Below are 17,213 nucleotides of genomic sequence, written 5' to 3' on the forward strand. Positions count from 1 at the left end.
TTTTTAGCATTAGAAAGAACTTGGAAGAAGGTAAGCGATTTTGGCATGTCTATTAATTGAAAAACGCATATTAAATATCAGTAACTATCATTTATGAAAGCAGAAGAATATAAATGATCGTATTAGATTCATAATTGTTACATATTTGCCGTAACTTATTTTTAAAATGTGTTTTTCAATTAAAAGACACATCAAGATTGTTTACCTTAATTCTAATGCTAAAAAAAACGAACTATAGTATTTGGTTAATAGATCATATGAGAAGTAGCTGAGATCACCATAGAGGCATAGATCATAGGGCATACTGTCTACATTGAAAAATCAAAAATCCTTATCTGCGTCTCTAGAGTTAGACCAAGAAAAGTCTGCAGCGCTTTTGATAGCCCACTCAGTGCAAGTATTATTTTAAACGTCAAACTTCTGAAATTATAACACTTGCACTGCGTGGGCTGTCAAAATCGCTGCAGACTTTTCTTGGTCTAACTCTACCACCTTTGTATATTCAAACAAAAGAGAGGTGGTTAACGTTTTTCGATATTTCAATATGGAAAGTAAGTTAGTTTTATCTAGAGATTTTTTATATAGAGTAGGTGATTTGATTCATTAATAAAATAATTCCGTAAGTCAATTAAACTTCAGTAATTATTATTAAAAGTATTGTACTGGAAATTAGGTATTTTTAGTTCATGGTTATTTCAGATTAGATTTTATACAATATGACTGACCAAACTGATATATGAATACAATTGAGATCATTTAATCACTTGGAATGGAAATAACTAGAATGCACCGGATATTCGGTTACTATCCGGTATCTGGCCTATCCGGCCAAACAACTATCCATTGCATCTCTAGAAATAGCTTAAAGAGATATTTAACTCCCATTAATAAAGGTAGGTTGCTTACCACAAGGAATTTTGTCCATTGACCTATCTGTTCGTATCTTTATCGCACGCGCGTAACTTCGTTAACTAGTTTAACTAGATACTTGGCTGCTAAAAGGTTGCCGACCGCTGTTTTAACTGATCAATATGACATATTAACCCTTTACATCAATATGCAACTTATATTATTACACTTCGTCGTAATCTGGTCTGGTGATGAGTATAAGGTGTTTGTTTGATATCCATTAAAATTAGTAATTTTATGCAAGGGAAGACCTCCATATCGTGGTGCGAAACTCCTGCCATCGAGCAAACTCGTCTCCGTTCGGCTCAGCATTGCTTCGAGCAATTATTAGGGTTGACACAACTTGACGTTCCTTTGCGTGCACGACCACAAAATAAATAAGATAATGACTTGAATTTTGACAACCCTAAAATAGTCGAAAGGGATAGTGCCATACATTAGAAAGGCATGATTCGACCCTGAACCGCTGTCAAACTTCGGTTTTGTAGGAAGTTTCCTTTCTGTACAGTAGTACTATTATTTATTCTGTGCTGATGTAGAGGAGAACATCCAAGTGTTTTGCCCAAACTGAAGCGGAGACGCTTCGTTTCGCTCCGCCAAAAATCACAATACTTTTGACATCCCCTTACCTATATGGTGTTTTTACTCTATAATAGAGTAAAATGAAATTATTTAAAACGCATTTATTGCACCAAGCTACTAAAAATACCACTGGTATCTAGACGTAGATATTTAGATGCTTATTTTATTTCTTTATACATATATTTTTAAATTCTTTAGGTAATATATTATACTTATATCAGCGATTTAATAATAGAATAGCCATTTGTAGACGCCTTATCTCATCACTATCCACGCTTCATACAAGTTTCATTCAGTATTTTTAAATATATTTTTTAATTACGTTCAGAAACTTGTATGATTTGATTTTCATTTTGTGATTAATTTTGTTCAGTTGGCGTTTATTTTTGTTGCACTACCTTGTAAGGTCCACGCTTTTAGGTATTTGTTTTACAAAGGGGAACTCCTCGTGCTAATATTGATATGCGAGTAAGCGAAATATGCCATAATTCAACCACGAGCGTAGCGAGTGGAGTGGATTCTTGAGCGTCGCGGGGGTTTCAAGGTACGAGGGTTAAATAAACTTGTCTACTGTGCTTATATAATAAAAAAGTCGATATTGAATTTAAAAAATGCCCAATATATTTTAAATTTGAAACATCTCTATGTCACTACGGTCATATCATACATCGTATTATATCGTAGTAGGCTCTACGGTTAATTTCGTAGCACGCCTACGTGTTATCGGCCTTGGAAATCGTAGCAATAAACCATTTAAGTTTTATACATCATGCCATGATATTTAGGAGCGCAAATTATTGATTAGATAAATTATAGTAGTTTATGTGACTGTTACATAATGGAAGGCATTAAATTACGAGTGTGAGCTTATAAAACTCACTTCGTTCGTTTCATAAAAGTTACTTCAATGCACCTTACTGTTTAGGCGAGTAAGTTTAAATGTGCTCATCTAATAATATGTAAAGTAATAACGACATCATTGGTGAAGGTGAAATCATTACATTGACTGACTACAATTTATGTTTGTCATTGTGCTGAATAGTCTATATTACTCGTACCTGCGTCTATTAGATAAAGTCCATTCCAATAGAACTTGCAAACTATGTCAACAAACCGCCATATTGAAATTGTCTCTGAATGATGAATTTGCTAGTGATGGGCAAGAGTCTTACTTAGTCCTTTACTTAAGGCCGTAACACACTATCGCACTGCATCACGAACTTGGTGCGTCGCATCCATAAGTGAGAGCGAGAAACAGATATCTCTTAAATTCAATAACAAAGAAGTAAGATACGCGTACATGCCAAGAAAAACAGTGAACGAGTAAAATAATATTGAAACCGTCAATCATTCAACAGTCATTATTTTGTCAAATGTAGGGTAGATTTTTATTTATGAACAGTCCAAAACTACCAGTTATAATTTTCCGTAGTTTAATAATAATGTTTAAAAATGGTGCGAAAGAATGGAAAAGGTTATTTAAAAGAAAGGAATTAAAACGATTAATCTGAGTTTACATATTTATTGAAATTTAAAATTGTCAAACTACCGCGTAGTGTATATAACCGCGTTGGCAGGTACGGACCGTGAGTCGCGTAGTGTGTAGCGGCTTTACGAGTATATCACCAACTTTAGTCACAACACTACCCATCATAGACAATTGTAGAATGTAAAAGAAACAAAAACGTCATTACATCAGGGCCTAATAACCTAACTTATGAAACCATTTTAAACTTTTAATGAAATATCCAAGATACAGTTATATATTGTTGTATTTTACGGTAACGACCGCTTTAATAGTGTATAGTGTATGTGTTTCAATGGTGTTTGATGAGATGATGTGAAAATTCAAGGAAAAACAGTGACAAAACAAAGTTACGTCCTTTGTTTACAAAGTTAGCAAGTTCTATTGGAATGGACTTTAAGTACTTGTTTCTAATGTCAGTGTTAACAATATTGTATAATGAAAATTAACCTTAACCATAGGTACTTCCAAACTTCCACTCAGTATATATTCGGGTGGCTTCATAAATTGGGTATTTATCGGTCTCAGTTAAAAACAATTACGCACACCTTGCCCAGTAACGAAATGTCATATCTCTTTTGGAAAACGTATGGCTGTTACGATGTTTTGGTTCGGAGGGTTCTAGTTGTAAACAGATGATTTGGCGGCCTGTCAAATTCTCGATTAGTTTCGAGTAAATCTTGGTTGTTCGGTTCGAGTTGAAATCGAATCGTTTGAGGCAAGTCTAAGCGAGGTTTAGATTATAGTTCGTTTTTTTTAGCATTAGAAAGAACTTGCAAGAAGGTAAGCGATCTTGACATGTCTTTTAATTGAAAAACGCTTTATAAAAATATAAAACTACTAGCTGTTGCCCGCGACTTCGTCCGCGTGGAATCTTATCTTCAACATTTTACATCTTTAGTACCTATAATTTTCATATCCAAGCAATGTTGAAATTAAGTACTTTTCTTTTTTAGCAAGTTGTATGAAGTTTTAAGTCAAGTGGATTTTGATGTTGGTTGCTGAAATTACTTTTCTTGTATTCTCATAATAGGTACCTATGCCCTTATACAAAGATTCAAGTTCCGCATTCCGCACTCACAAAATATCTGATCTCCATACAAACTTTCAACCCCTTTCTCACCACCTTGGGGGATGATTTTCAAAAATGCTTGAATTAGTTTTCATGTTTTTTAATTTATTACCTTTTTTCCAAAAAGTTAAAGTTCCTAGCTTAAAATTAAATTTACACCCCAAGACGAATTTTCATCCCCTTTTTAGCCCCCTTAGGGAGTGAATTTCCAAAAACGTTGCAATTACTTTTTTTTGTAATCGGCTATTATGTCTTTCTAAGAAGTTTCAAAGCATTTGTAATGGATTCAAACTTTGAACCCCATTTTAACCCTGTTAGGGGATGAATTTTACAAATCGCTGAAATCACTTTTATTGTCTTCTAATAATATACCCAAATACAAAGATTCAAATGCCGCGCTCGAAAAAATGCCCCCCCGTTCAACCCCGTTTTCACCACCATAGGGATGAATTTTCAAAAACGCAGAAATTAGTTTTCTTGTATTTTAATATAATGCCTTTTTACAAAGTTTCAAGTTCCTAGCTTCAAATAAAATTTGCACATGAAGATGAACTTTCATCCCCTTTTTAACCCCCTTAGGGGTTGAATTTCCAAGAACGTTGCAATTACTTTTTTTTGTAATCGGCTATTATGCCTTTCTAAGAATTTTCAAAGCATTTGTAATGGATTTAAACTTTGAAACCCTTTTTTACCCTGTTAGGGGATGAATTTTACAAAACGCTGAAATTACTTTTATTGCCTTCTAATAGTATCCCCAAATACAAAGATTCAAGTCCCGCGCTCGAAAAAATGTTTGATATCCATACAAACTTTCAACCCCTTTTTCACCACCTTAGGGGATGAATTTTCACAAACGCTGAAATGAGTTTTCTTGTATTTTAATTTAAAACGTTTTTACAAAGTTTCAAGTTCCTTGCTTAAAATAAAATTTGCACCCGCAGACGAACTTCCATCCCCTTTTTAACCCCCTTAGGGGTTGAAATTCCAAAAACGTTGCAATAACTTTTTTTTGTAATCGGCTATTATGCCTTTCTAAGAAGTTTCAAAACCATTTGTAATGGATTCAAACTTTCAACCCCTTTTTATCCCTGTTAGGGGATGAATTTTACAAAACGCTGAAATTATTTTTCCTGTTTTTTAATAATACCTCCAAATACAAAGATTCAAGTCCCGCATTCGTAAAAAAATTTGATATCCATACAAACTCTCAACCCCTTTTTCACCACCTTAGGGGTTGAATTTTCAAAAACGCTGAAATTAGTTTTTTCGTATTGTAATAATATATCTTTTAACGAAGTTTCAAATTCGTAGCTCAAAAGAAAACTTTAACCCCATACAAACTTTCATCCCCTTTTTAACCCTGTTAGAGGATGAATTTTACAAAACGCTGAAATTACTTTTATAGTCTTCTAATAATATCCCCAAATACAAAGATTCAAGTCCCGCGCTCGAAAATTTTTTTGATATCCATACAAACTTTCAACCCCTTTTTCACCACCTTGGGGGATGAATTTTCTAAAACGCTGAAATTAGTTTTCTTGTATTTAAATTTGATACTTTTTTACAAAGTTTCAAGTTCCTAACTTAAAATAAAATTTGCACCCGAAGACGAACTTTCATCCCCTTTTTAACCCCCTTAGGGGTTGAATTTCCAAAAACGTTGCAATCACTTTTTTTTGTAATCGGCTATTATGCCTTTCTAAGAAGTTTCAAAGCATTTGTAATGGATTAAAATTTTCAACCCCTTTTTAACCCTGTTAGGGGATGAATTTTACAAAACGCTGAAATTACTTTTCCTGTCTTCTAATTATATTTCTAAATACAAAGATTCAACTCCACCACTCGAAATTTTTTTTGATATCCATACAAACTTTCAACCCCTTTTTCACCACCTTAGGGGATGAATTTTCAAAAACGCTGAAATTAGTTTTCTTGTATTTTAATAGTATATCTTTTTGCGAAGTTTCAAATTCCTAGCTTAAAAAAAGACTTTAACCCCATACAAACTTTCATCCCCTTTTTAACCCCCTTAGGGGTTGAATTTCTCAAAATCGCTTCTTATCTCTTGTACACTTTATAAATGCAATCTGGTGTGCAAATTTCAACTTTCTGGCTTTTGTAGTTTCGGCTCTGCGTTGATGAATCAGTCAGTCAGGACACTTGCATTTATATATATAGATTACTTATGAAAGCAGAAGAATATAAATGATCGTATTAGATTCATAATTGTTACATATTTGCCGTAACTTATTTTTAAAATGTGTTTTTCAATTAAAAGACACATCAAGATTGTTTACCTAATTTCTAATGCTAAAAAAACGAAGTATAGCAATAACTTGCATGCAATTTTCATTATAATCATTCTCGTTTTCAATATATTGCGGTATCTGTTCACCCGCGGTTTACATTAGCGTGCGAGCCACGATGTATGTGCGGGATCGGAATCCAATACATTCTACGACTCTTCTCTTTTTGCACAGACTCTAAAGAAGTTATTAGGCTTAGGAACTCGTCTTTTGAGTCTAAATTTGAAGAAATCGGTTCGTTATTACGAGACTCAAAGCTATGCGCGCTCAAAAACGCAGAAGATGCGCTATTGTATGATTTCTCTGTCTTACATTACACATCAATTTTACATAAAGACAATTGCATAACTATTTTTTTTTGTAACTATGTAAATAAATTCAGAGTTATCATATAGGACTTGTATTTCTACGAAAGGCGGAGTCTTTTACTTATTTGGGTTGACATGACCTCGTCTCCTTCGTAACTCCACATGGCATCCAATTTGCCTAACAGCCGAACTGGGCAAACATGGGGACAGCTGTCAGGTTAATGAGTATTTGCCATCCATAAATGACGTCACGGTCATATTTGGACATCGTTATTTTTATTAGCGATTGTTCCCGCTTGGATTATCCACACGCAAGTGTCTTTATTTTTGTACCATCGCCTACAATGTTAACTGACAGTTCGTAAGCCTTATTACAAAAGGCATAAGGTCCACCGATGGATAGTTAGTGTTGGTGTTTGTACTAGACGTAGCTTAGGGGTCTATACAGGGTAGCTTAAAAAATAACTGCATTCCCGTTGCCAGGGAGGTTTTGGGATTATACTGAGCAAGTTTTACTATGAGACCAACCCCGAAATCGCGAAAAAAAAAATTTGGCCATTTCATAAATTTTGGCTGGTCCATTTTCTATGGGAGGGCAATTTTTTTTTGCGATTTCGGGGTTGGTCTAATAGTAAAAGTTGCTCAGTATAATTCCAATTCCTCCCTAGCAACGGAAATGCAGTTATGTACCTTATAGACAGTCATGTGTCTCTATCGTTCTTACATATTCGAGCGATATACAAGCAGATACATTTTCAATTTGCGTTTTTCACGGTACGGCCTTGGTTGTTGTGTATTTTTTTCTGGTTTTATGTATATGTCGGCGGCCGATCGTAAGATCAGGCAGATCGTAATGTTCCTGTGTAATGTTTTGACGATAGTCACATTAAACCAATATATAGGTAGGACCTATCGTTAGATTGCTTCAGATGCCCGAAGGGCAAACTGCCCAGAAATAGGAGCCCACGCCACGCGGGGCTCCGTCGACTCAGGGAACGAGTCAAAGATTTTCACGTTTGACGATATGCCTAGGAATTTCACGATATGTCTGATCTTACGATCTGCCGCCGACATATATACCGTGTGGCTTAAACATGAAGCACTTAGGCCTATGTCGTAATAACTTCCAAAGTTAAGCACGTAAACGTTAAAAGGAAAGTTTCTTCGAAAGTTAACACGTCACAATTAGAGTTAATGTTATTCTAAGGTAATGTGAATTAATATTATCCTCTTGAGACAGTCCGGTAGTTTGGTAAAAGTTCGTTGTTATTATAGCCCATAGTTAGGGTTGCCATACGTCCCGTATATACGGGACTGTCACCGTATTTAAGTATCACGTCCCGTATTTTTATTGGTCCCGTTTTTGTCCCGTATATCAATTTCCCGTATTTTGTCGACCGGTCTGGCCTAGTGGGTAGTGACCCTGCCTATGAGGAGTATGAAACCGATATTGCTCCCTGGTTCGAATCCTGGTAAGGGCATTTATTTGTATGGTGATAGAGATATTTGTTCCTGAGTGATGGTTGTTTTCTATGTACCTATTTCAGTATTTATAAATTATATATCGTTGTCTGAGTACCCATAATACAAGCCTCCTTGAGCTTACCGTGGGGCTTAGTCAATTTGTGTAAAAATGTCCTATAATATTTATTAATTAATTAATAGCGCTCTAGAATACCACTGTCCCTTATCAGTTCCGACTTACTTATGGCAACCCTACCCTTAGTCATCCGGAATACGGCCAGCATGTCCCGCCCTACCCTATGTTTCAGCAGGGGTGCGAAACTCCTGACTTCGGCCAAACTCGGCTCCGCTCGGTTCAGCATTGCTCCGAGCAATTCTTAGGGTTGGCACCACTTGTCTTCCTTTTGCGTGCACGACCATAAGATAATCACTTGAATTTTGGCAACCCTAAATAGCCGAAAGGGATAGTGCCATATATTAGAAAGGGATAGCATTATTCGACCCTGAACCGCTGTCAAACTTCGTTTTTGTAGGAAGTTTCCTTTTTGTACGGTAGTACTATTATTTATTCTGTGGTTTATTATTATTTTGTATCTCCTTTTGGATATCACGGGCCTACAAATCCCGGTCTTTTGATAGGCTTGCGTGGGGATATAGATCCAACACGTAGAGGCCCCTTGGAGAGCTTTAATGTCATGTAGAACGCCTGCTGGAACCCGTTCACAGGCGCAACAATAAACACCCATGAACCGGTCGCAGCAGGCATTGGGACTATTGCAGAAAAAGTGAGTAGTATACCGGTCTATGGATTGAAGTTTGGATGGACAATGAGACTGGGCTATTGTAGAGAAGTCCGGACACCTGCCATAACAATGCTAAAACACGTTATCGAGGCAGGTGGTGACTTGCCGCTGACTAGATGGGCCCCTGAAACTGCCGTCGCGAAGACGACCAGGAGCAACATCGGTGTGAGCGGCTCAGGGGTGTCGAGAGGTGTGCGCCGCTTTCTACCCAGTGGCTGTTAACAGCCACTGTGCCAACTCGCGTCTTATGCATCTTTCACTTCCACCCCTGGAGCATATAGCTCTAACGACTCCTCTCTGGACGGCCAGTGAAGGCAAGCCAGAGCTGAGAGTCCTGCGGGTCCCCTTGGGGTCCACTCCGACCGACGAAGACACGCCGGAGACGGAGACCCTGACCGACTCTCGGGAGCACTCGGGTCCGTGGGGTCGTTACTCCCCAACAGCTCGCCACAAGCTGCCCTGCGGGCTTATTATTATTATTATTATTTTAAACTTTATTGCACATACAAAAAGTACAACAGGCGGACTTAATGCCGGTATAGGCATTCTCTACCAGTCAACCATAGGGCGAAACAGAAAAGCGTCCATGTGGGTGCAGTGAGAAATAAACAGAAAAAAAAAACGTAACTTTTGAGCGAAGTAAAATATCAACATTCTAAATACCTACTATATACATATATTAATTATGTTATACCATAAGACTAAGAGTACACTAAATACATAGATAGATATATATATATATATATATATATATATATATATATATACACAAGGATATATACAAATACATATAATTGCACATGCGTTAAGGGTTACCTACCTACTAATTCCTACTGTGCCTGCCTTAGCAGGTGGTTATAAAGCAAACGTTTGAAAGTTAACTTGCTTGGAGCCTGTCTGATCGTCAGAGGGAGCGAATTCCAGAGGCGGATTGCTTGTACGGTGAAGGAAGAAGAGAGAAAACCACTATGGTGAGGAAATACCGAAAGTTTAAGAGAGCGGGAGGAACGTAGTTCACAACCCGGGCGAGGGGTTACAAAACTGAATCTACATTTTAGATAACTGGGAGCAGATGACTCGAACAGTATCGAAAAAAGCAAACAAAGAATTCTGAGAGTCCTACGCTGCCGAATAGGGAGCCAGTTAAGCTGGCGACGGTAATGAGATATGTGGTCGTACTTGCGTAGACCGAAAATAAAACGAATGCCGTTATTCAGCAAGCGATCGAGCCTGTTAAGTGAACACTGTGAAATGTTTGTTGTGCACACGTCAGCGTAATCGATGAGCGGAAGTATTAGTGACTGCACAAGTAATTTTTTGGTGGGTATTGGGAGAAAGTTTTTTAAGGGATATAGAGAGCGTAAAGTACCAGTGACCTTTCGACTAACCTCCGAAAGTTGCCCGTCCCAAGATAGATGCCTGTCGATTATAATACCGAGATCCTTAACCTGGCTCGAGAAAGGTATTGACGAACCATCAAACATTATTGGTGATACAGAAGCGGTGTCCAAATTCAGAAGTTGACGCTGGCTTCCCACAATGATGGCCTGACACTTAGATGGATTCACAGATATGCCGAAGCGATTCGACCAATCAGCTATGAAGTTCAGGTCATCATTGATGGCTGCTATGGCAGAGTTAATATCGATAACATCGGCTTGTGTGTACAACTGCAAATCATCTGCATACAGATGGTGAGCACCCCTGATTCCCGAAGTGATGTGGTTAATAAAAACCGAAAAAAGAAGAGGAGAGAGGATACCACCTTGCGGTACCCCGGCTTTCAAATCGCACCACTCCGAGAAACAGTGACCAGCACGCACAGCCTGGGCTCTGTTACCGAGATATGAGGCGAACCACGCAGACGCAGCTGAGGAGATCCCAAGATGAGAGAGGATAGCGAGAAGAACGTCGTGATCTACTGCATTGAAAGCGTTGGAAAAGTCAATAAGTACTAGTACCGTGACTTTTGAGGATTCCATGCCAGCCCTGATATCCTCCGTGACTTTCAGAAGCGCAGTACTGGTACTATGTCCCGCACGAAAACCAGACTGGTAATTAGACAATAGGGTGTTAGAATTGATAAATTTAGAGAATTGGTTGTGGACTACCGCTTCTAGAATTTTGGAAAAGAAAGGAAGAATCGAAATAGGCCTGAAATTATTGAGACAGCTTGGGTTAGAGATTTTGGGAAGCGGGAGAACATAGGCTTTGCGCCAAGAAGAAGGAAAAACCCCAGATATGAGGGAAAAATTGATTATGTGGGTGAGTACAGGCAGTATATTTTCTAGGATAAGCATTACCATAACTCGTCCAATGTCATCGTGGCCGACGGCTTTAGATTTAACTGTGCCAACTATCTTCCGGATCTCCTCAGCTGTGACTGGGGTAAGAGTGAGCGGAGAAATATTGGGAGACGGAAGTGAAGCTATGTGTGAGATTGTTGCGGACTTAACTGTTGAGCTTAACATTGTAGTGTTGGAAAAATGGGCATTAAGTTCATTTAAAGAGAAAGACGAGGGGTCGAAATGGCTATTCGGTTTGCCTACGCCGAGTGATTTTAAGAATTGCCACGTCTCCGCTAAGGATGAAGTCGACACATTATCGTGTATGTAATGGCGTTTGGCGGCCCTCACTAACTGGTTACAGCGATTTCTAGCCACTTTAAAGAAACGCCAGTTTTCGTCGCACCGATTACTTTTGTATTTGCGGAAAGCCCTGTCACGCCTTGTCATCGCCATCCTGACGTCCGCGGTGATCCATGGAGCTGGGGGCCGCCTCAATCGGACCTCACGCACCGGCGCATGTGCATCAAACAGCTGGAGGATTGTTTTATTGAGGGCTGAAACTTTATCATCAACTGAGGATGCAACAAGCACAGGCGACCAGTCGGCAGAGGCGGCATCCATTCTCAACTTCTCAGCATCAAGGCGAGCATAATTGCGTAGTCGTACCACTACCGGCTCCTGTTTGGGGACCTTCACCTTGTACGTGAGGTAGATCAAGTCGTGACGCGAGAAACCCGGAGCCACGAGCTGCCCAGTTTTAATAACATCCTCGAGGGAGGAAGTAAGCATAACATCCAGCCACGTATCCGGCGACTCGGTATTACGGTGAGTGGCGCTGAGAGGCAGTATTGAGAAGTCACTGGCACGAACGATAGATTTGAGATTCCGAGACCTGCAGTGGTCTTTCAGAAGATCCGTGTTGAAATCCCCCATGATTACGTGGTGTGTGCACTCAGAACCTATAGAAGAGAGCAGATTTTCCAGAGTTGAAAAGTATTCCACTGCTGGAGGACAGTAGACAACACCAACAAAGACATTAACTCCCTGCACCTTGACCTCTATAATTAGGTATTCCATAGAACCAGAATATAAGGATGGCGAAGAGTCAATGATCTTGAAGGGAATGTCAGACCGCAGGTAGATCGCTACACCTCCACCGCCCTTCCCGGTACGATCATTGCGCAAAAGTACAAAGCCTGGAAGGCTAACGGAAATAGAGGAAATACTGGGCTTTAGCCAGCTTTCGCTGACAAGAATCGCATGGACATTGCAGTTGGAGAAAGTATCCAAAAGGTCGGTGTAGTGGCTTGGAATACTCTGAGCGTTTATATGGCAAACGTTAAAGTGTTTGGGAAAGTTTTGGAAAACGCGCCCGATCACTGTGCCGAGCGAACACGGCTCCTCGGACGACTGAGACGCAAAAGACAAGTCACAAGCAGAGTAGAATGAATCGTCAGACCCTTCATCGCACATGTGCAGGAAAAATAAATAAAATATTAATATAAACTAATATATATATAACTATAATCTATATGAACTATATTGATCCTAACTACCTATATTACAGACTAAATAAATTGGTTTCAGCCACGTCAGCTATTAGAGTTTTGGGTTGGTATATAAATCAACTAAAACCAACCGTCCCAACTCAACCAGCTACCGAATAACTTTAACGTACGATTACTCATATTTGTTTACTAAACCGTCCAGGAATGTATCATGGAAGAATGAAGCTGTTTTTAAACACGGCCGTAAACTTGTGTTTTCCTCATATTTATCGCATCCGTTGCCACTTTACTTTGATTTATGTCAGTTGATCAAGTACCTAGGTGAAATATTGTTGGCATTTTGAAAACAATTATGAAATATGCATTTCGGCATTGGGGCTATTCGGAAATTACGTCATTTCAAATTAGGGCGGGGGGGGGGGGTCTGGACATCGGATGATGGTAGCATGAAAAATCGATGACGTAATTTATGGACAGCCCCAAGTGGAGTTTAAGTCACGCACGTGACAACTAGGGCTTGCAATATCTGCCTATTTTTTGTATCCGGTTATTTCGAATATTTATTATTTTACTATATCCGGATGAAACGGATACTTCGAATAAGTACTTGTTATTTAACAAAACTCACATGAACTTTATAAAAAGTGTAATGGAAACAATATTTACGTATAGGTACCTAAATAAAAGGTATTTTTAAGAGATATACCTGTTCGTGGAAATTTTATTGTCCGAATTTCAATGGGAAAAAAGCAAAAATCCGTTCTGCGACTTATGTGGCCAGCCCATTACCACTTCAACGCACTAACTTTCAAAGATGATATATTTGTTCCACAATTTTATTGTAAAACGACACAAACAACTGTAAAGTATACTTAGTTGCAGTGTTTTACTGCACCGGGCCGGAAATACGTTTTACGTTTACACGAGTTTAAACCGATTTAAATGTAACGAATCGAATGTGTGGTTTAACATACAATATTACCTTGACACGCTTCTAATACATACATCTCTTTTGTAATCTTTTGAAGTTTTGATATATAAACATTTTCAAACACTTGCGGATTGATCCCATTTATCCGTCATTATAAAAACCAAAAATGCGTTGGTATGACGACATCAAAAGAACAGCTGGATCAAAATGGTTACAATGAGCACAAAATAGAACAAAATGGCAAATATTTAAGGAGGTATACCTCTCAACATAGGCGTACCCAGCATTTTTTAAAGGGTGGGGCAGAAGTAGGGTTACGTGCCTAAATTGTTCCTAAAAATTTTTAGCTTCTCGTCAGACCACAGACCAGGGTGGGGCAAGTTGCCCCACTTGCCCCACCGTGCGTACGCCTATGCCTCTCAATGATTGAAAAGGGCTTAAAAGAAGAAGAAAGAAGAAGACGGGTCTATCGCTAATTTATTTTATTACATTTATTTACCGACGTGTCGACACAGGTTTCCCTGGTCGCGGACGCGGCTAAGAGGTAGGTTAAGGTAATAAAATAAATTCGCGATAGACCCATCTATAAATGTGAGTTAATATGTCTTCAACGAAAGTTTTAAATATTATAAATGTACCGTGTTATTAGACTCCATGTTGAAAAGCGTATCTCGAGTCTAGAGAAGTCTCGTACCCTGCAAATTCTATCTATTACGCACTACCATTTGTATGAACTGTTGCCCCACAGTATAACGCCGTATCAAAGTTACGCATCGATATAAGCATAATAAAACCTTGGAAACTTTTTGGGCGTTCCAATCCGATTTTAATAACAAACAGAATATCTGATGGCTGGTTTTAATTGGGTTTTAAATTAGGATCGCCCTTGAGCCGACCGGGAACATGGTTTGCCTCCATCGACAATTGGTATTGTTTGATGGGGGCCACAGAACTAGCGAGTTTTTTGATCTGTTGTTCTGTATAGATAACAAATCTGACTCTCTAGCATGACTTACGTTCTCGCCTCGCGAGCATAGTTGAAGTCGCGCTAGATGTATATAGTCCGTTTTTTGAGCATTAGAAAGAAGTTCGCAGAAGTTCGCTTGTGGTTCTAAATCTGGCATTTTTAGCGGTAACAATTTGAAGTACATTATATGTATTGACCATGCTGCATTAGATAATTCAATAATTATTAACAATTAACGAACCTGATAAAAACTGCACGCTTGCTTCTGCGGAGTTCTATCTAATGCTAAAAAAAACGAACTATAGGGTTACGCGCGAGGACGCAAGTCATTTGATAAATTAATAGATGTAATAGGACTATATGAGTCGGGTTTATCTTGTCAACTGTGCGCCTAGCACAGGAGGGCAGCGACAGTATCTCGCCCGCGAGATAGACTATACTCGTCTTGTTCTAACTCTATTAATTATAGAGAGACGGCTAGTCTAAACTTACGGGCGAGATACTGTCACGCCAATCATGTGCTACCCCGGCTGAGATCTATAGATTATTGGTCCCATTCCTCCGTATTGACTTATTTGCAAATATGCAGTGCACTGTGTTTTTTTTCTGCATGCAACCTAACTCCGTGTAATTTTTATCTCCGACACTTGTCCTGTTTATTGCATGCTTTATGTATTTTATTTATTAATGGAACCGACGGATTATTTATTTGTATACATATACAATCAACCAGCGAAGGGATTTCGAGTCGATGTTCGTAACAAGAATACATGCTGATGCACTTAAAAAGTGAAAAGTATTAGATAAGAGTGAATTTTGTGTTTCGTAAAGAGGGGAAAGGGAATATCAGAGGTTATTTAATAGGTACCTCAAAGTGAACAGTCGAGAAATCTCACCTCGCTCCCGCTGTCGCTTATCAATCCGCCGCTTTCCCGGCCCCGACATCATTTTGATGGCCGAAACAAAATAAACAAGAGTTGATCAAAAGAGCTCTGTTTAGACTTCGGCCTAATTTATGCGCCTTCAATGCGTGACGGATAAAGATACCTGAAACATGTGCTAAATGTACCATCCCGACAAACACTTTTAGCGGAAAATTTGCATGATTGAAATGTGTGGATAAACTTTTTTTGCTGTTATTATGTCCCGTCAGCCAGGCGAATATAGTAGCACATTTTGTGAGAATTATCTGAGCAGTAGATGACTGTTGAAATAGGTACAGTCAACGTTGAAAAGATTGTCTTTCAGTTATGAATACATAAACACCAAGAACTTGTTCGCTAGGTTCTGCCCTCATTTTGTGGGCTTTTCTAAGTTAAATCTAATGGAATAAAATTTGTTCTCCAATGGGATGGACCGACCAAATCAAAGCCAGTGTGTCGGCCACAGTAAGCGAATGCTCACGGAAAGCAGCTCTACGGGAGGAATGGCGACGTGTCGTTAAACGAATCGCTCAAAATTCTACATAATGGCCACGACCACTCTGTCAAGAGTGTAACGAAGAAGAAGAAGAAAATTGTGGTTCTAACGCGGCTGCCGCTAGCATTAACATGGGACATTCCATAAGATTACGTCTGTTTGTGACCATCAGCGCCAGATCTCTCTCCACCGACTTCACACCGGGCCAATGCATCCAAATGAATTTTAATGTAGATAGAAAACTCTGTAAAAGATACAATTTTAGGAAAAAGCTGTTGATTAAACATACAGGCAAACAACAGGTGGTCTCATCGCTAATATTATCGCGATCTCTTCTGGACAAGCTTTATTTAACCGAATTAATAATTCCATTAAAATAAATGAATATTTATTTACATACATATGTACCTACATAAATGTAATTAATGTTCCCTACAAAACTTTGTTCACGGAACAGTTACGGGATACTTCGGTCTTGCAAATTAGTTAAATGCGTTTTTCTCAGAGGCCGTTTGACGTAGATACCTATTTTTTTTTCTCTAACACTTCTCTTCTTTTCAGAAACACTGGGGTCCCCTAATAGACCCCCGGCTGGCGCAGTACCTCTCAAACTACTTGTTCGACACGGGGTCTCAAAAGGCGGCCACATGCGACTTCACCCGCTTCGCAGAACTATATGTGTACAATGTTAGAGGTGGGTAACTGAAACTCTCATCCTTTCTTGTGATTAGGATTAATAACGCATTGTATAGACCAGCGGTCGGCAACCAGCGGCCCGCGGACCGCATGCGGCCCGCGAACCTCTCACTTGCGGCCCGCGAGCCTCCCTGTCTATTTTGTATGTAATATTGACAAATGACAATCACCAAATCTTGACATCCGCATCCGCATCCGCGGATGCGAGGCTTTAAATATCCGCATCCGCATCCGCGGATGTCAAAAAATCTGCATCCGCAACATCCCTGATACAAATCAATAGTTTATGACCTCAATTCCCATGGCAGCACGAAAGTGCTGCACTGCAATAGTCTTTGCACCTGGCGGGGACCATCTCCGGATGTATCATATTGTGCGCTCGGGGATGGTATCCGCCACGTGTATCCCTTGCTTTTAGATCAAATTGTCTTAAAG

The 17,213-nt window shown here is 39.1% G+C and overlaps 1 protein-coding gene across 3 annotated transcripts in view; it reads left to right on the top strand.

Annotated features, from left to right (window-relative positions):
• LOC134673985 (MTOR-associated protein MEAK7) overlaps positions 1-17,213 on the top strand; it is a 37,414-nt gene that overhangs the window by 1,550 nt on the left and 18,651 nt on the right. For all 3 annotated transcript variants that reach the window (XM_063532038.1, XM_063532037.1, XM_063532039.1), the window contains exon 3: positions 16,644-16,776. In XM_063532038.1, the coding sequence (XP_063388108.1) occupies positions 16,644-16,776 (133 nt within the window). The remainder of the gene's footprint in view (positions 1-16,643; positions 16,777-17,213) is intronic.

Source organism: Cydia fagiglandana, chromosome 19 (assembly GCF_963556715.1).
Source record: "Cydia fagiglandana chromosome 19, ilCydFagi1.1, whole genome shotgun sequence".
Lineage (NCBI taxonomy): Eukaryota > Metazoa > Arthropoda > Insecta > Lepidoptera > Tortricidae > Cydia > Cydia fagiglandana.